The 23084-nt window shown below is 31.5% G+C and overlaps 1 protein-coding gene across 1 annotated transcript; it reads right to left on the bottom strand.

The window, feature by feature from the left end:
- Window positions 1–230: 230 nt before the first annotated feature.
- LOC139524199 (neurochondrin-like) lies at window positions 231–22550 on the bottom strand. Its single transcript, XM_071318841.1, has 19 exons — window positions 22438–22550; window positions 19254–19361; window positions 18497–18596; window positions 17825–17910; window positions 16646–16710; window positions 15987–16117; window positions 14974–15101; window positions 13773–13838; window positions 8992–9067; window positions 8291–8460; window positions 7313–7498; window positions 6807–6928; window positions 5579–6164; window positions 4962–5085; window positions 3698–3781; window positions 3142–3303; window positions 1846–1944; window positions 1339–1456; window positions 231–322 (listed from the first exon to the last, which is right to left on the bottom strand). The coding sequence occupies exons 2-19, from the start codon at window positions 19344–19346 to the stop codon at window positions 280–282; spliced, it is 2439 nt and encodes an 812-aa protein (XP_071174942.1). The 5' UTR covers window positions 19347–19361; window positions 22438–22550; the 3' UTR covers window positions 231–279.
- Window positions 22551–23084: the final 534 nt, after the last annotated feature.

The following is a 23084-nucleotide window of genomic DNA, read 5'->3' on the forward strand; positions in this document are numbered from 1 at the left end:
ACAAAGAAACAAAGTGAGATGGGTGTTCAGATAAAGGTAAATCTGACATGACACATGACATACTTCAAAGATCTGGATAGCCTTTACACTCGAGAAATGCTTCAAAGATCAACCACAAGGTGTATGCTTCAAAGGTAAATCTTGATAGCCCTAACATACATGACATTTGATTCAAAGATCAATCTGGATAGCCTTTACACACAAGAAATGCTTCAAAGATAAATCCAGCACATTTTACTAAATTTAATAATATCACAGCACTAAATTTAGTCTCTTCTTTCACTTTTCAATGAGCTTCTCCAATTCAGAACAATTGTACAACCTACAAATAGATATGAAATTAATTTATTAAGAAATAGAAACAAGTTTTGTTACAATGGTTATGCTTTTTTTTCCTATTCATGAAATGGGTGTATATATAAACAAGTTTTTGGTACCTTCGATAACTATTCACACCACTGGGTCAATGCCACTGCTAGTGGACGTTTCGTCCCCGAGGGTATCACCAGCCCAGTAGTCAACATTTCGGTGTTGACATGAATATCAATAATGTGGTCAATTTTATAAATTCCTGTTTACCAAACTTTATTCTTTTTTCGAAAAAAATTAGGATTTTCTTATCCCAGGCATAGATTACCTTAGCCGTATTTGCACAACTTGTTGGAATTTTGGGTCCTCAATGCTCTTCAACTTTTTACTTGTTTGGCTTTATAAATATTTTGATATGAGCGTCACTGATGAGTCTTATGTAGACGAAACACGCGTCTGGCGTACTTCATTATAATCCTGGTACCTTTGATAACTATTTGATATCAATATATAAGTGGATTGGGAAGCTATAAAAATCCTCAAGAACAACAATAATAAAAGACATGTAAAGTCATAAGTATAGACAAGAATTTCAAAATCTAACACAGATAAAGCTTCCTATACTTTAAATTTTCAAAATAAGCATGGAGCTTTGAATTTTTCATGCCATATTACACAGTAATAAGTAACTAAGATCGGACAAAAAATACTAGTAAATTTTGTAACCATGGACTTTTTCTACTAGTTATATGTGTCCACCCAGACATATTTTACCAGGACAAATTTATCTCTTACATATTCAGGAGTGATAATCACAATTATAGCATTTGAAAAAAAAGGGAAATTGGAGGTATAAATCCCCTTCCAATTGGGTATAAGTGAGGTTAGCGGCAAGTTTTAAACTGCACTACATTGATAAAACAAGAGGATTTGTAACATCTGACAAAAGGTCAAGAACAAGATCAGTGAAAATCTTCTAAATAAAGTAGAAGGATATCAGTCAAAGCAGCCAGAAATACTGAAACATACCTAGCAAATTCAAATCCTCCACAACTCCTGAGAACATCGACAGCCTTGACCTCTGAGGTAACTAATGATGTAATAACACCAATAAGACAAAGGAGTGTGTCTTCATCAACATTTCTGCCTGAAAATAAAATATACGTAGAATAAATGAGAATTAGCATGATGACAATTTTAACAGATATTGAACAATGCATACCAAAACTATGTCATACAACCCCTGAATTGTTTCTATACAAATTTTGTTATAAATAATTAATTTACATGTGAGTTATCTCCCCTTATATTGCCATACCTTAAGTTTGTTAATTCTAAAAAAAAAATTTTGGTATTGTTCAACATTCTAAAATATAACAGTCATTTCTAGAAAAATGGAGGAAAGTGTTCATAAACAAATAAATATATCATAATGTCTGAAACAATTCAATGTATAAGTTCAACATAAGCATGAGTGGAAACTAGATTCATTTGTTACTCAAAATATAAAGATTGTCTTGAATTATCTGCCCTTACCATGTACTTTATTTAATAGTCTGATGATATGTGGCAAGAATCCTGTAGACATCATGGCATACACTAAGGTAGGATACATAGGCAGACATGATGTTGTGGCTGAAACAGAAAATGATGAACAAATGAATAAAAATTGCTGTTGAAAGAGCACACTGTATTACCTCAATTAAAATAAAGACTTAACATTTTGAAGAAACTTCATATTAAACAGAATAACCTTATATGAAGGATTGTACTAAGATGGTGTGATACGAAAATCTGAATTAATTTAATTGGCTTATCCAGTATCATAAGATGATATATATATATGGCATTTCTGGTGGCTATTGGTTAGCTTACAGGGCTCGACAATAACGCTTGTCTGATGGTCCAGTACCAGAGGAAAAAAGGTCAGACAAGTAAAAGCTATATAAAGCTTGTCCGATGGGACAAGTAAAATTATTCTGAAGAAAATAAATTTAATCCAACTTTGATAAACAAAGTAATTATAAACAAAAGACAAGTATTGATTTGACATTTTTACTTGCAATCGATAATTTAAAACTGGTTCTTTGTCAGGTACTTTTTAACAGGTAAAAGGCATAATATTTTCGGAAACCAGTCTCTGATCTGAATCAGTGATGGGCTTTGTAGATAAGGTAACTTTACAAGACAGTTCGTCACCAGCTCGGAACGGAAATGTTTCGACTCCAAGTTTAATAGACAGTTTGGCATCGAAGGAGTAAGTTTTGGTATGTACTTGTCCTACTGGACAAGTTGAAAAAAAGTTATTATAGAGGCCTGGGTTATTGATGACTTTCAAAGGTTACGACGATGTACATTTTATCTGTGGCAACAGACATATTTGATATATATTTTCAATAATATACAAAACACTCATACTTTTCACATGACAATCTACTTTTTGTCAAATTTTATTACATTCTGAAGCATAGGAAGTCTTTAAAAAATGTCAGATGTTAAAAGTTTGACACAGGGAAGGACATATGGCATTATACTAGAATGTACAAAAGACAATCAAAGATTCTCAGAATTTTTAATTTAACCCAATGAGAGTGTTAACCATGTGAGAAATAAGTTTAACACTTGTGAGAATGGAATATCGCTTGATATCAACTCTCGGTATTTAATTTAAATAGTATTAAACTCACAAAAGGCTAGTTTATTATTATATTGAAATATAATATAGATACCAGAGTTGGTATATACTATCCCACACAGGTATATACAACTTACCTTGAATACATAGATACCAGAGTTGGTATATACTATCCCACACAGGTATATACAACTTACCTTGAATACATAGATACCAGAGTTGGTATATACTATCCCACACAGGTATATACAACTCCGCGACAGACAAAACTTCTGCACTATCTACTGTTAAACTTGTATATGGTGCTTTGATAAAGCTTACAACCATGGAAAAAAATTTCGTCAGATCATCTTTATCATCTAAAAAAGGAAAAAGCAGTTTCAAATTGTATTCATCAATAAATAAATAAAAGGTCAAACCTGCTTTAAAGAGCATGTCTGTGATGCATTCATTGCCAATAAAGTGCATTTAGATGCCAATATACCAGTACATAATATTATTACCGTATTGAGATTCTTTTTATGAACAAAACTTATTGAATGGACTTCTGTATGAAGGGTATCTGCTCTTTGAAGACCAGGGTTTCCGCTAGATTTATTTAACGATGGTCCGGAAATGAAAACTGTTCAAAAGCAAGAAAAATCCTGAGTATGGTGACCTACTTGTTCTGGTTTTATGGGGAGTTATTGTCATATCACTTCTTACTTCTAAATAGATAAAGTTTTCACAACTAACATTTCATTCAATACTCACACTTCACATGTGCTTGCTGTCTAAGGAAGAATACACCAAGTGTTATGATATTGGCCCACAATGTCAAAGTATCTTTTTTATTACCTGCTCATAAATAAAACACAAAATATATATATGACAATCATGACAATAGACTGTAATGTGTGTATAAGCTTTTTTCTCTAATTCTTACACATTTTACCCCTTTCCTGACGTGTTGACTATTTCTATTTAATCAACGTGTGGATCGTTTGATCTCAGTTCTTCATTGGTCAAAATTCCGATTATGACGTCAAATTTTCTTGCTTTCCTCTGAATTTCCTATTGTGACGGCACGAAAAAAGGTGACAATGCCTGATGACATCACAAAGAAAGAACACTTCTTTTTGCAGATCATTTGAAAAGAAGTATTGAATTTGTCTGCATATTGTTTTAAAATCATTAGAGAAACAGATTCCACCACCAAATCTTGAGTAATACGATATTTATCCACTCTCGACAGTTAAATTTTAAATATTTAAATGTCTCGAGTTGATAAATATCGTATCACACTCAATGCAGTGGTAGAATCTTTATTTATACAAAACAATTATAGTAACTATTTGAAGTGTCATAATATCATGTGAAAAATATAATCATTCAAGTTAATATGGTAACTTAGAAGCATAGAAAAATTTCCTACATCGGAAGTTCCAAATCAAACAAATTATGTCTTCCTATTATCTCATAAAAAGTCAGCATATAGAGGTTATTATATTCTATTATCCAATTACACAAACATAAAAAATACAAGTTCACACATAAATACATTTGCTGCATGATATTGAGTACACCAGTATCAAATGTTTATGTATCTCTGTACTATGTCTGATCTTTTTATGGCCCGGCAGACTATAATTAGGGTCAATGTGGTGTTACCTTTATCCAGCATTCTTTAACAAACTGTTATACAGGCATTGGTTTCTAAACACCTTCACATATTGAGCTGATTTTTAGTATGTGAATCTACTATGATGAGTTACAGATTGAGTTAATGTTCGGTTTCCGCTCTGCTGATTTTTGCAGAATTTTTTTTTTTATTTAAATTTTGTGCCTCATCTTAGTTGGATTCCAATTTTAGTGGAATTTTTGGATTAAGGTTAACAACAAATTGAAATATTAAACGAAGTACAAACCTTTTATAATCTTCAATGGTTACTTTGTAAAAATCACGAAATCAACAAAAAATAGTATCCATAAAAATAAATGAATCCATAATTGATGTAAAACATTAGTTAGTACTTACAGATAAGTTTTGCACATTTGAAAATACTTTGTGTAACTTTATGTAATTCCTCATTCTCTGCTATCAATTCTGGTTCCAATACAACCAAGTTTAGAAAAACTCCGCATAGAGTTTCCATACTTCTCTGTAAAAAGATATCAAATTTTCATTTAAATTGTCAATGTAACAATGCTATGGACTAAAGCAATATAAGAGAGAAATCAAGAGACAATTTAATTTAGCTTCAGAAGTTCAGGTTGCTATTCAGTAAAGTACAAAAAATGGTATGTAATGATTTTTTTAATTCATAAGTGGTTTAACTGGACTGTAGATATATCAATTTTCAAGGTATTCTATTAAATTTAATGTTAATAGTTAAGTTTCTTGCATGTTTTTTTCGCACTGTAATGCTGATAAATTATCTTGATGATATATTACTACATAAATATTTCTTCTGAAGATGCATTTTAAAAGTACTTGCCAATAGACACTAACCAACCAAAAATCAATAAATAAAATAGTTTTTTTTCCAAATGAATCAGAATTGTTTCATTTTTAAATATATACATTTAACAATGTTAAAAAAAATCAAAATTCATGCACATTGAACAAAAATTTCTTTCAAATTATAAACTTACCAAAATATCCTCTTCAAATTTTTCTTCTAAACCATCAACACAATTTTTAAAGTAAAGCGATAAAACAGATTGTAAATCATTGTCTAATAAAATCTTTCTGGACAAATCCTCTGCCGTCATGTGACAAAATCCTGGTAGTAAAAATCCAATCAAATCTACATTGCGGATACTAATGTCTCCCGATACTGACGTACCACTACTGGTACTGTTAGAACACACGGATTGATCACTTTTGTTTATTTCTAACTTTTCCGTTTCCTCACTATTTGTAGATGTTGAGTCACTGTTTGTGGAATCTTGATTAACTAAGTGTTTATGATTAGAATTGTCAGATTCCGATGCATCACAAGAACATGAGTCTTTGACGTCTTCAGAGGTAATATCACTATGGCTTTCACTACTATCCTTGCTGAGGTCAACATTTTCTGGAATGGTATTATTTTCTGTTTCTTCCTGAGTAATAGTACAAGATTCCAATTCTGATGATAGAGTTGATTCAGAACGATCTTCTGTGTCACTTTTGAATTTTACAGATTTTTTCTTTAGAGAAGGTCTTTTAGTCTTTGTGCATTTCAGTTGACACTTACTAGAAAAACAATGAATAGAAAATGTTAGCATATATATCTTGGTAAAGAGGCTCAACCTTTTTATAAGTAATTTCAGATTGTTAATTTTTTTATCAATGTTTTAATCCACAGAGCCTTTTGAAAATAATCATGAAAATATCTGTTTTTAATGGCTTTACTTCAGAAAAAGGTAAATCAATTCAAATGTCATGCACAGTACTGATTTGTTACCTCTGACTAAAAATGTCAACAGAACTATCAAGGAAAAGTGAAATGTACTTTTGAAGTCAGATTGGCTTGGCAGAATACATGTTCAGACTTATTAGTGATATTAAATCAAAGACATGTGTTTGTAGGATTCCATGTTTCCTGCACATTTAAATACAAGTAACCAGAGCAATGAATCTTCAAAACAATTTGCAGGTGACCTACTATGTATTTAAAACTAAATTTATTTCCAGTTGCAGTCAAAATTATCTCCCCTTTATTCACTTTTCTGTTCTGACCATAGTTTTCTTTTATACTGATTACAGGTTCTTTTTAAGAATATACTAAAATATTTGACACCGGAAAAAAAAGCAAATAAGCAATGACACGGATGAATTTGTATTACTTTTTATTCTGGTGTGTGGGGCATCGAGAATTAATAACTGACATCTTACCATAATTTAAGAATAAAAGGTAGAATTTCTTGTACTCTGGCTTTCAGAGCTGAAGTCTCCTCTGCTACCCAAGATCCTAATACTCTAACTGAAGCTAGTACTATTTGACTGGGATCAACTCTCTGTAAACAAACAGAATTATACATTTGTCTAGCAGTGTTGAAAAATGGGCACAAGTTAATACATGTATCTAGATCTTATCACAAAGACATCACAACAGCAGCAATAAAAGTGTCAATTTCAATCAAGGGTAGCAACCACTACATATAGCATTCGATTATATTTCACATATCAAAAAGCATAGTGTTTCTTTTTTCATTTTTAGAATTAAATCAAATTTCACACTTATACCTTTTTGATAATTCAGAACTTGATGCAGCATCAGTACAATGAATATATACCATGTTTAGACATACCATATTCTATTGTCCTCTAGAGGTTATTCATGTTGTAAGGTTGCTGATAAATTGACATATATTCTAAAAACAATATGATTTGTTCTTTACCTGCATTTCTAGTTCTGACTGCTCCCTTAGATAGAATATAACTGAATTAAATGCTCCTTCCATGGCTGAGTGAAGCTGTAAAACCTGGTTTTCATCAAGTTTTAATGAAGGAGCAGAGGTCATGTGACAAATTATTAATTCTAACAGGTTATAACAGGACACCAAAGTATCTGCTTTTGACATAATCTGTAAAAAAAAAAACCACAACATTATGACATTTTTTTACCAAATAAAACTAAAACAAGCTAAGCAAAGCAGCAAATTACAGATATTCCTGTTTTTCATTATATGATATTTTATTGGAGTGACAAAGAAGAAAACTGCTCACATAATTTCTTGCCTGATATATTTGCAAACAATAATCCCATAAATACTTGGATTCTGTCATTTCATTATTATTTGTGGGATACAAAGTGTCATGGATTTTGTGAGTACAGGTAAACCACAAAATAAAAATTTCAACAAAGTTCAAATTTTCTTGTTGTTTTTTGGTATGCAGACTTTGGCAAAACAGCAAAAAACAAAATACCCAAGTAGATACAATTTTTCTTTAATCCATGAATATTGGTACCCACGAAAAATAAATGTACAATATTATTTTAATGATGTATTTTAAATGAAATTAAATCAAAATGTTATACCCTACCCATAAAAAAAGAAAGGTTTATATATTCTTTTGTATTTTCAACTGCATCAATGAATTTATTTCTAGTTTGACACTACCTATTCAGAAGTAAGATACACAAAAAACAAGTTTTGCACTTGCATACAGGTAAAATGGATAATAATTTTTAGCTTTTGACTCTAAAGCACCTTAGTGCTATGCATTACTAGATCTCACAGAAGTTCCTGTAAAATTTTGATGTCACAAGAAAAATGTCTAACACCCTAATCTAAAAGTTTCAGATGTATGACACAAATAGTTCTACTGTTGTAGATTCACAAATAGCGATAAGGTCAATTTGAGTTTTACTCTACCTGATCTGGATTAAGATTTTCTAATGAGATTCTAACTTCTATGCAGCTCAGATGGATAATGACCAGTAACAGCTTACAATCATCCCTGTTAGGTGGTAATATACAATCTACACCTAGCTTATCCAGGACACTTGATGCCAGTCTGAGGGCAGGGTCTCTTTGAGGCTGACCTATAGCAAAAAAAGCAAAAAGATAAGAGTTATAGCAAGAAAGAGCTCTGCACCTTAAGAACTGCTTTTCATGATATTATACAATGAAATACTTAATTACTGTAAATTCATAAAGAATGGCCAGGTTTTTATTGATGGGAATAATGCAACTGGTTGAGTCTAAGCAATAATAAGAACTTGCATTCTGATTTCTAATAAACAAAAAATATAGACCTGTATGCACTTTTTTTTCAAAATCACAAAAATAAAACTCACATTTATGTCCATTCTCGAAAAAATCGCAATAATAAATGCAAGCAATAATTTTTGAATCTAAAGTATCTTTTTCCTAAAAAGTGATTTTCTAAATGAGACTGTAATAAATGATAGCCATAGGTTGGGAAACATCTCTTTTCTGAGTGCTTTGCTGTAACAGACTAAATCTTTTAACTTACCAAAAACTTTTGGCACATAAAATATGCATTAACTAAAGAACTTTAATACAATGCTGTTTTTATGAAAATCAAAATGAAAACAAAAACATAAACTGACCTAATTTACTGGTAAACATATCTGCAATTGCATGCACCAAAGACTTAAACCATGTTCTCTGAAGTGACTTCTTAGCCTGCAAATAAATAACTTCAAGCAATTAATAATATAATATATTGTCTCAGAATATTTTTTTTTGTAGTTTGCTTTAATACACAAATTCTGTCTTGTTTTATATCACACATAATTTTGACGTTTGATAAAATTCACATCAAAGTATTTACCGGGAATTTACAGTTTAGCAGAAATGAAATATATTCCCAAATAAAGTTTGCATTTCTTTCAAGTTTGGAAATTTATACTAATTTACTTGATAATTAGAAATTAAATAAAATTCTCTGAACATAGAATTTTCTCCTCATAATATATGTTAACAGAAATTCTTACGTTCTTTATAACTTAATTTGTTAGCTTAGGGAGACATTGCTTTCTATAGGTTACATTAAGAAATGGGAACTAACCACATCTTTAGGCAAAGATGACACTATTCCAGACACAATGATATAGAAATGAGTACTAACCACATCTTTAGGTAAAGATGACACTATTCCAGACACAATGATATAGAAATGAGTACTAACCACATCTTTAGGTAAAGAAGACACTATTCCAGACACAATGATATAGAAATGAGTACTAACCACATCTTTAGGTAAATATGACACTATTCCAGACACAATGATATAGAAATGAGTACTAACCACATCTTTAGGCAAAGATGACACTATTCCAGACACAATGATATAGAAATGAGAACTAACCACATCTTTAGGTAAAGATGACACTATTCCAGACACAATGATATAGAAATGAGTACTAACCACATCTTAAGGTAAAGATGACACTATTCCAGACACAATGATATAGAAATGAGTACTAACCACATCTTTAGGTAAAGATGACACTATTCCAGACACAATGATATAGAAATGAGTACTAACCACATCTTTATGTAAAGATGACACTATTCCAGACACAATGATATAGAAATGAGTACTAACCACATCTTTAGGTAAAGAAGACACTATTCCAGACACAATGATATAGAAATGAGTACTAACCACATCTTTAGGTAAAGAAGACACTATTCCAGACACAATGATATAGAAATGAGTACTAACCACATCTTTAGGTAAAGAAGACACTATTCCAGACACAATGATATAGAAATGAGTACTAACCACATCTTTAGGTAAAGATGACACTATTCCAGACACAATGATATAGAAATGAGTACTAACCACATCTTTAGGTAAAGATGACACTATTCCAGACACAATGATATAGAAATGAGTACTAACCACATCTTTAGGTAAAGAAGACACTATTCCAGACACAATGATATAGAAATGAGTACTAACCACATCTTTAGGTAAAGATGACACTATTCCAGACACAATGATATAGAAATGAGTACTAACCACATCTTTAGGCAGAGATGACACTATTCCAGACACAATGATATAGAAATGAGTACTAACCACATCTTTAGGTAAAGAAGACCCTATTCCAGACACAATGATATAGAAATGAGTACTAACCACATCTTTAGGTAAAGATGACACTATTCCAGACACAATGATATAGAAATGAGTACTCACCACATCTTTATGTAAAGATGACACTATTCCAGACACAATGATATAGAAATGAGTACTAACCACATCTTTAGGTAAAGAAGACACTATTCCAGACACAATGATATAGAAATGAGTACTCACCACATCTTTAGGTAAAGAAGACACTATTCCAGACACAATGATATAGAAATGAGTACTAACCACATCTTTAAAAGACACTATTCCAGACACAATGATATAGAAATGAGTACTAACCACATCTTTAGGTAAAGAAGACACTATTCCAGACACAATGATATAGAAATGAGTACTAACCACATCTTTATGTAAAGAAGACACTATTCCAGACACAATGATATAGAAATGAGTACTAACCACATCTTTAGGTAAAGATGACACTATTCCAGACACAATGATATAGAAATGAGTACTAACCACATCTTTAGGTAAAGAAGACACTATTCCAGACACAATGATATAGAAATGAGTACTAACCACATCTTTAGGTAAAGAAGACACTATTCCAGACACAATGATATAGAAATGAGTACTAACCACATCTTTAGGTAAAGATGACACTATTCCAGACACAATGATATGGAAATGAGTACTAACCACATCTTTAGGTAAAGAAGACACTATTCCAGACACAATGATATAGAAATGAGTACTAACCACATCTTTAGGTAAAGATGACACTATTCCAGACACAATGATATAGAAATGAGTACTAAGCACATCTTTAGGCAGAGATGACACTATTCCAGACACAATGATATAGAAATGAGTACTAACCACATCTTTAGGTAAAGAAGACACTATTCCAGACACAATGATATAGAAATGAGTACTAACCATATCTTTAGGTAAAGAAGACACTATTCCAGACACAATGATATAGAAATGAGTACTAACCACATCTTTAGGTAAAGATGACACTATTCCAGACACAATGATATAGAAATGAGTACTAATAAATAAAATAAAAAAAAAAAAAAAAAAAAAAAAAAAAAAAAAAAAAAAATAAAAAAAAAATAAAACCACATCTTTAGGTAAAGATGACACTATTCCAGACACAATGATATAGAAATGAGTACTAACCACATCTTTAGGTAAAGAAGACACTATTCCAGACACAATGATATAGAAATGAGTACTAACCACATCTTTAGGTAAAGAAGACACTATTCCAGACACAATGATATAGAAATGAGTACTAACCACATCTTTAGGTAAAGAAGACACTATTCCAGACACAACGATATAGAAATGAGTACTAACCACATCTTTAGGTAAAGATGACACTATTCCAGACACAATGATATAGAAATGAGTACTAACCACATCTTTAGGTAAAGATGACACTATTCCAGACACAATGATATAGAAATGAGTACTAACCACATCTTTAGGTAAAGAAGACACTATTCCAGACACAATGATATAGAAATGAGTACTAACCACATCTTTAGGTAAAGAAGACACTATTCCAGACACAATGATATAGAAATGAGTACTAACCACATCTTTAGACAAAGATGACACTATTCCAGACACAATGATATAGAAATGAGTACTAACCACATCTTTAGGTAAAGATGACACTATTCCAGACACAATGATATAGAAATGAGTACTAACCACATCTTTAGGTAAAGAAGACACTATTCCAGACACAATGATATAGAAATGAGTACTAACCACATCTTTAGGGAAAGATGACACTATTCCAGACACAATAATATAGAAATGAGTACTAACCACATCTTTAGGTAAAGATGACACTATTCCAGACACAATGATATAGAAATGAGTACTAACCACATCTTTAGGCAAAGATGACACTATTCCAGACACAATGATATAGAAATGAGTACTAACCACATCTTTAGGTAAAGATGACACTATTCCAGACACAATGATATAGAAATGAGTACTAACCACATCTTTAGGTAAAGATGACACTATTCCAGACACAATGATATAGAAATGAGTACTAACCACATCTTTAGGCAAAGATGACACTATCCCAGACACAATGATATAGAAATGAGTACTAACCACATCTTTAGGCACAGATGACACTATTCCAGACACAATGATATAGAAATGAGTACTAATCACATCTTTAGGTAAAGAAGACACTATTCCAGACACAATGATATAGAAATGAGTACTAACCACATCTTTAGGTAAAGATGACACTGTTCCAGACACAATGATATAGAAATGAGTACTAACCACATCTTTAGGTAAAGATGACACTATTCCAGACACAATGATATAGAAATGAGTACTAACCACATCTTTAGGCAAAGATGACACTATTCCAGACACAATGATATAGAAATGAGTACTAACCACATCTTTAGGTAAAGAAGACACTATTCCAGACACAATGATATATAAATGAGTACTAACCACATCTTTAGGTAAAGATGACACTATTCCAGACACAATGATATAGAAATGAGTACTAACCACATCTTTAGGTAAGGATGACACTATTCCAGAGACAATGATATAGAAATGAGTACTCACCACATCTTTAGGCAAGGATGACCCTATTCCAGACACAATGATATAGAAATGAGTACTCACCACATCTTTAGGCAAGGATGACACTATTCCAGACACAATGATATAGAAATGAGTACTCACCACATCTTTAGGCAAGGATGACACTATTCCAGAGAGAATGATATAGAAATGAGTACTCACCACATCTTAAGGTAAAGATGACACTATTCCAGACACAATGATATAGAAATGAGTACTAACCACATCTTTAGGTAAAGAAGACACTATTCCAGACACAATGATATAGAAATAAGTACTCACCACATCTTTAGGCAAAGATGACACTATTCCAGAGACAATGATATAGAAATGAGTACTCACCACATCTTTAGGCAAAGATGACACTATTCCAGAGACAATGATATAGAAATGAGTACTAACCACATCTTTAGGTAAGGATGACACTATTCCAGAGACAATGATATAGAAATGAGTACTAACCACATCTTTAGGTAAAGATGACACTATTCCAGACACAATGATATAGAAATGAGTACTAACCACATCTTTAGGCAAGGATGACACTATTCCAGAGACAATGATATAGAAATGAGTACTAACCACATCTTTAGGCAAGGATGACACTATTCCAGAGACAATGATATAGAAATGAGTACTCACCACATCTTTAGGTAAAGATGACACTATTCCAGACACAACAGCACATAGATCAAACTTTCTTTCATTCTAAAATATAAAGGTTATTTGAAATATATATACCGGTAATAACATGATGTTTTATATGAAATGCATTGTATGTTCTTAACATTACTTTTTTTTACATATTTTTTTAAGGGTCTGATCAAGAATCATGTCTACTTTCAATGTTATTTAAAACAAATTAAATTGAATTATTAGTGTCTTTTAGTTCAATTTAAATAAAATAACAAATCTAAGGCATTAATATGCTTATAAATGTACATCCTGATGTATTCTAAAGTATATCTGAAGATCAGCCTTGGTTAAACAAATTGTTTAATTATATATATCACATTCATGGTTGCAGTATGGGAGTCATCACTGCAACTCTAGGATTTTCAAATTATTTTATATACAATTTTATTTTAGCTTACAGGGCATGAATGGACACTGTTGTTATATCAACAAACACCTAAATTCATTTGGAGCTGAATGGATTTACTTTTGGCTTGCTAAAAAATGTTGCATTGGGTGCAACAGTCTTAATTTGTGCAGAATAGTATATGTTACATTTGTACATAGGCTTTAAAGAAACTGCCAATTGCCTAAGAGCTGTCCTAGAATTAAAAGCATGCCCTGAGGGGCATTTATGCACTTTTTAAAGACCCCAACCACTCATATTTTTCACACTTTTTTACTTATAGTTCTTAAAATAGTTCTAAGGAAAATGCAACTATGCCCATTCTATTAATTTGAGTGCCACCAATCCCCCACCTGATAAATTTTGTAACAGCCATAAACACGAATGTGTCTATATGATAGTACATGAATGCCCAACTCACACTATCATTTTCTATGTTCAAAATTGAAACTGTAGTAAAAACTCTAATTTGACATTTAAAATATAAAGATCATATCATAGGGAACATGTGTTCTAAATTTCAATTTGATTGAACTACAACTTCATCAAATACTACCTTCAGAAAAACTTAACCTGAAGCGAGACAGACGGACGAATGGACAGACACACAGAACAAAAAACATAATGCCCCTAGGTGGGTCATAATTTATTTTTTTAGGAAGTAATATGTTAACTCTCACTTTCAACATATCCTGTAGCAATCTGATCAGTTGCAGAAAATTAATACACATATAGCACGTTGTCATTTTAGTATCTACATACCTGAAAAGTTTCCAGTTGTTTACAGAAATGTTCTAACACAACCTGCATTGATGGAGTATCTTTCTTCCAGGAATAATCTCCACACAGTTGTAAAACTGATTGTAAGATAATTTGTCCTTTTTCACAACCTGTTTAAAATAAAGTTTTAAATGCATAAGACATACTTAGGCTTTTAATATTGATAAAAGTGTTCATGAATAAAAGGAAATGGAGGGTATTCGTCAAAAAGACAACAACCAATCGACACAGAAAAACTAGAAACACTTAGAGGGCAAGCTCATGGTCTTCAACAAGACAAGTGTCTATACAACACTGTGCAACTAGAAAAGTTGTGTCAGGGGCCTGTTGTCATCATCTTTCAGTGGTTGTTGTTTAATGGTATGACTCATAAGTGTTTCTTGTTTCTTTATATAAATTATCTGGTTTTCCTGTTTGAATTGTTTTACACTAGTCATTTTGGGGCCCTATATAGCTTGCTGTTCGGTATGAACCAAGGCTTTGTGTTGAAAGTTGTAAATTAACCTAATATTGATTTATCTTTTATACACAATCGAAATCAAATTCGAACTACAATTCAATTTTTATGCGTCACATATATTTACAAATTTTACAAAACATTTTCTCATTCCTAATTAACAATGTGAATTAAGTCTAAAGTACTTTCTTTTCTTTTTTTGTGTTGATCTGTTCAAATATGTGTATATTGTGTTATGCATTAATATTGTATTCATATCACTATCCCTCCTAAGGCAGGCTAATAAAGATAAATATATAATAATAATTATCCATTGTATAACATTTCGAATTCCAATAATAATTGCATTCAATAATTTCTCAATTTACAGTAAAGTCAAGGATATATATACATGATATATGGAATCTTGATGTTTTAATCAGTCCTACTAGGAATATCTGAAGTTATTCAAGCAAACATTTCTAATTTTTCCATAACAAATTATCATCCATGTATTTCAATAATGATTCTATTCTAGAATGATCTGATAAAGACCTACCAGGTAAATGTTTTGTAATAACTTCAGACAAGGCAGTAACTGTCCCATAATCCACCAGTTTTATAGAACCTTCCTCTGTTTGAGCAAAAGCTGACAGCAAGTCATAACAATCTATTATCATATCTTCCTGACTGGAAAAAAAACAACGAAAGGTTATAATTCTTTTTGTAAATACAATATTTTTAAAATAAAACTTCAAATTATGCAAAAAAAACCATTTATTTGCCATGTTTCCTTAACGTTCATAAAATGCAACTTGTATTTTGTAATTGTTGTCTTTTTTCACCAATCATGTCAGTTGTTGGTTTCTTTGTAGGCAGGGTTTAACACTTGAAAACATATAGTAGTTTATTGCCTATCAAATCATTTTTGGGAAGAGGTGTTAAATTTGTCCCATCAAATACAAGTGAAAATAAAACATTTCGAAAATGTTTTTCTAAAAAAATTAATAAAAACCAACTAATTTTCAAGATTTTTGGGAGTAGAAAAATACTACGAAATTTGTTCAACTTGAATTTTCCTTATAATTCTAAACTGATCTTTTGAAAATAGCAAATAAAATCACTGTGAAATGGGTACATGTAAGAAGAGCTCAACGGGAAATAAAGTGTATGTGAAAATAAGTTGATGTACAGCATATGTTGAAAGTTATATATTACCTGTCACTGTCTGTTATAATGTCATTTATACTTCTAAGATTTTTATAAACTTCAAATTCTAATACCTGAAACAAAATCAAATTTGATAATTGAAAGGAAAAAGGACCAGTATTATTTTTTCATGCATTATTTAAAGTCATATGAAATGACTGACCGGTGAAAAATAATGTTATTCCAATTCTTGAACCAATGCATACGTACATCATAAACTTAGTCCTCTGTGCACGATTTTATCATTTTTTTTTCGCATAAATTTCGTATACTCGTCAATTTTTTTTTTCAATTGGTCAGTGTTGTTGTGAAAATATGGCAGATAATTAAAGTTCGTGTTTTGAAGCCGAAGTTTAACGATTGTCACCCGTTTGTCAACAATCAACAAAAAAGCATGGATATTGAGCACCTGTTTAACATGGACAATCAGATATTAGCTTATTTCAATGACAGATCCACTCATATGACATATTGCGATCACCGGATTTTTACGAGGAGGTCACGCTCAGGTCACTTTGCATACGGAAAATATGTTCGGCGCATTGCTTCCTGGAAGCAAGCAATTAAAAAAAGGTAAACTTCTTCTGAATGTGGACAAATTAAAGAATTTTCTTCAGAAAAAAGTATATGCACATAAGTTTAGTAATGAGAACTATCCATTTTGTTATAAAAAACATATGCTTCATTTTTTTTAATTTGAGGTTTCATATGACTTTAAATATGTTTGACATACAGAGACAGAAAATAGGACCTGTTGTAACAATGAGACTAAAAATAATTGGTTCGTCTTTAAATTTGGCTTGATTTTGAGCTTATCAGACCAAGTTTAAAGATTTTGTTTTGGTTGAATATGAATTTAACCTTAGTTTTGCTTCTATATTTTCATTCATCAACAAATGTGTTGGTATTACCAATGTTATTTCAACTGATCAGGCGGAGCTTATGTTTTAATTTGCATAAGGACAGTTTTTTTGAAGATGTGTGTGATAAGGATTAATTGAATTCTAATCACCTGTCAGTGTCACCAAACGCATATACAAAAGAATTGAGTGTATATGGGACGAATAACTGGACACATCATTGATGAGTTTATCCCAAAACTCCTGTCTATAGATGGACTGGTCTTGAATAAGCAAACTTCTTAAACCCCGCCCAGTCAAGTGAAATAAATCTAGAAATAATACAAACCAGCTGATTATCGCCACATAATCCTGATAGAATTTTCAATGCTAAACTTCTGTAAACATCTACTTCACAATCTTCTGGAATGTTTTCTGCAAATAAAATAATCACATATATGTGTGAAGTTTTAGATATATATAAAGTAAATATTTTTTACGAAACATTTTTAAATATTTTTTACTTAAGTTTTATTCATCATGTTGAAAAATACTCTTAAATCATAGTTATTAGTTTTAAAAATATAGTATTTTAAAGTATCGTTGGATTTTTAAGAACATGTATATATATTTTGTGCAATGTGTCTCATAAGCCAAATGATATGGCTTGGTATTGCAATTGATTGTTCTATGTATGTTTTAATATTGTTGTATAATATGTATGTCAATCAATATGTGACACAATAATAAAATAGATTATTATTATTGACCAGAAAATTCAATAAAGCAATCAATTTTTCTATTAATCAGCCACTATCTATACATTTATCAAAAATAAAACATTAAATTTCTTGTGAATATTTTATATGATTTTTCGCTTGTTCACTGAAATGACAAATTCATGCTCATTTGATTAAACGATACAATAAACAAAATGTTAACCATCAGATAACAAATTTTGGGGAATTAAAACAGCATTTGTTGGCCAAAAATTCAAATCAGCTAAAAATTGTAATCTTACTTGATTTCAATAATCTATTGAAGAACGTAACTCCAATGGCATCAAGTGCTCTTTTTCTGTCTTCCAATGACAACTCTTTGGCATTGGTCGTCTTTGCAAACTACAAATATCAAATATAGTTTGTTATTAGATAAGCACGGCTTTCAATGGCAATACAAATTATATCAGTAGTTTTATTTGAGTAGGGTAGAGACTTGTGTGTCCATGTTGAACTAAATTGATGTAAGAACTCCAGTTTCTAACATACAATGTACATGCAGTGGTAAAAGGCTAGCAGTGTCTTAAAGTAGTTACTGATGTCAACCAATAACCAAGACAACTGATCAGTTTCAAAGGCCTTCGGTTAGTTACTGGTAGAAGAATTTTTATAATGACAAACCTCTGTAGAGATCCTAGACATACTGCACAATTTACACAAGATACTGTAAACTAACTTATTTACACGGATACTTGATTTAATTCATGTCCACTTCTCGGCTATTTAATTTTGAGATTTTCTAATTCATTTGATGTAATCAGATAGGGAAAGATCGAGGTTTCAAATATTTGTGACGATTTGTATTTATGTTATTTTTCTACTAGCAAAAGTCACGAAATAAGTTGGTTAACAGTATACATTTTGAACGCCCAAAGATGAATGATAAAAGATTAATATAAAGTAATGGCAATACATGTACAAATGCACCTGAGTAGCTTATAAATTTAATACATAAAGCACTGTGAGATAAAAGTATATAACATGTATGAAAAAACTTACCAGAAGCAAGGCTGCAAATTTTTCATTATCTGTCTTAGAATTTTCAAGTACAGTAAATGTTTTTCTTATGTTTTTATCTTCAGATGTTCCCATGCTATGAATAGTATCCTGTAAAAAAAGATGTGATAAGTAGTTTATAATTTGTATCCACCTCCATACAATACTGTTTTTCAGACTCGGTAGGGGCCACAAGAATGCCAACTATAGAGACATTTGGTGTGCCATTGTACTTAATTGTGACTGAAGCAATGTTGTCTGAATGTCTGTCAAATTTACAGCATAAAGATAGTTGTCTTGACTTAAAAAATTCGTCTCTTCATACCCTTGTCAATTATCTAAAGAAATGTCTAGTGCTTCTAGACCAGAAGAGGCAGTTGCATTTTATTTTCATAGAATAAATCAAGTTTTTTTCACACATTTTACAATGTGTCATTAATTTTCACCCAGGACTGAGGTTTAACTTTACTTTTACTTACACAGATTTTGTGCCGAGTGTGCTCCATCAAGAAACTGAAAATGTTCAGGACATACAAAAATCTCATCTGAAGTTTTGTACTATTTGTTAATAAGGCCAAATAAAAATATATGTGTGGTTCCAGTTACCTACTTTTAAAAAGTAGGGTCGGTAGGTAGGCAATTTTTTAAAAATTTTATTTAGATTTTTATTTTTGATTGTCAAAATCTGGAAAAATCGTGTGTTTACCGAAATTGATTCTGGTATTATACACGCCCCTACCGGAAGTTCACCATTTTTACATTGTTTGGTTGTAAAATAAACAGTCATGTTATGTTTTTAGTTGATTTGATTTAGTTGCATTCTGTTATGAATTGTTTATTTTAACCATAACAGATACTTCTGATTGAAATCCAGATGACAGTAATCTATGATTTTAATTATTTGAATTTACAATCCTTAAGATTTAATCGTTTGAAAATTTATTTTTCAGATATGAAAAAAAAAGTTCTAGGGTCGGTCGAGTAACTGGAACCACACATATATTTTTTTTGGCCTAAACACCAGTTTAATATTTTCATTTGTGGAGAAAGTTGCAGATGAGTTTTAATGCCAAAAAATGCCTTGTCATTAGAATATCACCAAAAAATCGACCAGTGATACAAACATCGTACCATCTACAGGGTCATACTCTAGACACAGAGGAAGCAAGTAAATATCTTTGAGTAACCATCAGCAACAACCTAACATGGGATAAACACATACATGTAGATAATACAGTAGGCAAAGGAAACAGAACGTTGGGATTTATACATAGAAACCTCAAAGGCTGTACAAAACCTTTAAAGGCAGCTGCATATGTATTCATGGTAAGACCTGCAGTGGAATATGCAAGCACAGTATGGGACCCAACCGCCCAAAATAAAATAAAGGCAGTTGAACAGGTACAGAAAAGAGCTGCACGATTTGTGAATAACAACTACACAGACCAAACACCTGGCTGTGTCACAAATATGGTCAAAAATCTAAAGACGTGGGAAAGCCTCGAAGAACGGAGGAAAACAAACAGATTATGCATGCTATTCAAGATCCAGCATGATCTTATAGATATAGACCGTCACCAATATTTGACCCCGAATGATAACCGGACCAGAGGTAAAAACCACTTCTTCCAAGAAAGAACAAGTACAGACACCTACGGCCAATCTTCCCGAGGACAATCAGGGACTGGAACAACCTACCAACAACAGTTACAGCGACCAACACCGTTGAAGGATTCAGAGCTGCCCTGAAGGCATGCTCTGAAAGGAAGTAGGAAAAACCAGTTATAAATAATTTTAATTGTATATTTTTTGTGAATGTTTTAAATGTAATTTGTAAATAGCCAAGAGAAATCTTTCTGTGTTGCCTGACACTGCGTAAAGTTTTCGCGCAGAACCATTAACATTCAGCATTGAATGCCGTTCCTTACCTGGAAGAAGAAAAAGAAGTTGGAGTGAAAAAAAAAACTGTCCTTTGAAGGGAAACTTAGAATTATGGTTAACATCTAAAACCCTTGAGACATACAGGGGTAGACCTCACAACTCCAGCGTTTACTTGCTAGTGATGCAGCAGTTGAACTTCTTTGACCAATCAGACGCGAGGCCACTCAAGAACATTGTGAAAAATTTACTGTTGAAAGTGAAAGTAGTAATCATTACCAAAGTGAAAGTGGGTAGAAATAAAAAAAATCGGCATATATTCAGGACTTAAATTATATTCTCTGGGTATTTAAGGTGGTATGGGTGTCTTCCTCCATCTTGGATTGTAAAAAATAGAGAATCAAAGGTCCAGATTTTCCATCAAGTTAGCAAAATTTGATGCAGGAATGCAGATGTTTAATGTATATTTTCATTTAAAAGTACCAATTTATAAGAATATAACTTCTAAATATTGATATTTTTGCAAATGTTAATTATTTTTGGTTGTTTTTATTTTTTTTTTTAAATTGGCATTTTAAGGGGAGGTAACTCTAAAAAAGTGCATTTTCTGAAGGATTCTGTATGGAATTTTCCTATTTTGTATTTTAGCCGGAAAAAACGTACGGTGACCCTATCTTTTCTTTTGATATTCTCAAAGCAGTGTCTGAAAGCTATCTTTTCCTGAAGTTTTTAACAATTCTATCATTTTGTTTAGTTTCTAATCATATAATGGTGTTTTTTCCTGTATAATCCATACAAAATGTGTCATTTTGTCCCGTCCTGTAGCTTGAGAAAATGCACGGTGACCTATCATTTTTATTATATTTTTCAACATGTATCAATAGATACAACGTTTTGGCAAAGTATGAACAAATTCTATCATTTTTATTTTAGACTCCCATACCACCTTAAGGGGCCCAAGCTCTGAACAGAGTCAGAGAAAACATTAATGCGTTTTGCTAGAACATGCATTAAAAAAATAATGGGCTCTTCATTGTTTCACATTACATGTATGTAACAGTTGTAATTTTTAACAGCCAATTTGTTTTATGCAAGAAATTCAGTTTCAACAACGGTAAAAATAATTGGGATTTGTGATTTGAGATCAAAATGTAAGCTTATAACTTGATATGTTGCAAAAAAATATGTGCTTTTCTGGGAGTTGATCTATTTTATGAAGCTTAAGGGTCACGATAAATTAAATATTTTACACATGCTATAGACTGTAAAAATTCACGAAAAAATGCATCAACCTGATAATGTATTTTACCTGCAGAGAAATGTAATAAACTTACTGCTCTAAAAAATATAATTTTTAAAAGTCGTCTTCTGTTCGAATTTAAAACGGAAGTTGCATGCGGTATGATAAATTTCGAAACGAGGACGGTACGATTCAGATATATATCCGAACATTTTGTTTAGTCTGAGAGGGCTGAATACTTATTGTTCTCTGCCCCCAGAGTTTTATTATATACAAGGACGTAAATTAGTTATACGTCCTTGTTATATACTAGTTATTTTTGTGTAATTAGTTACCAAATCATAAATTCATTATTATCATAAAGCAAAAAAAAAGAGAGTTGAATAGGAAATAGACTGAAAAAGTTTAAGAAGATAAAAAAAATGATTTTATTGAGTCGCCAATCTACAGAAAAACTAGACTGGTTTCCGATCGCAATATTAAGTGTGTTACACATATACCAATATATTGAAAACAAAATGGACACAACAGATTCAATTTTAGGATACTGTGAATTCAGAAATTATTTCATGCATTTATTATTGCGATTTTGTCATTTTAGACTATTACGCAATTTTTATTTTTGCATCATTGAGAAAAGTCCTGTTTGATTCTCATACAAAAAATCAAAATGCGAATAGAAATTTTTGGGATTATAACCCTGTCGCATTTTTCGC

This window comes from Mytilus edulis, chromosome 5 (genome assembly GCF_963676685.1).
Source record: "Mytilus edulis chromosome 5, xbMytEdul2.2, whole genome shotgun sequence".
Taxonomy (NCBI): domain Eukaryota; kingdom Metazoa; phylum Mollusca; class Bivalvia; order Mytilida; family Mytilidae; genus Mytilus; species Mytilus edulis.

Coding starts and splice junctions, on each gene's coding strand:
- LOC139524199 (XM_071318841.1), bottom strand. CDS start 19,346: ATGGGAACATCTGAAGATAAAAACATAAGAAAAACATTTACTGTACTT. Junction 1,457..1,845: donor ACTATTAAATAAAGTACATG/GTAAGGGCAGAT, acceptor TTTTATTTTCAG/GCAGAAATGTTGATGAAGAC. Junction 323..1,338: donor GGAGGATTTGAATTTGCTAG/GTATGTTTCAGT, acceptor ATCTATTTGTAG/GTTGTACAATTGTTCTGAAT.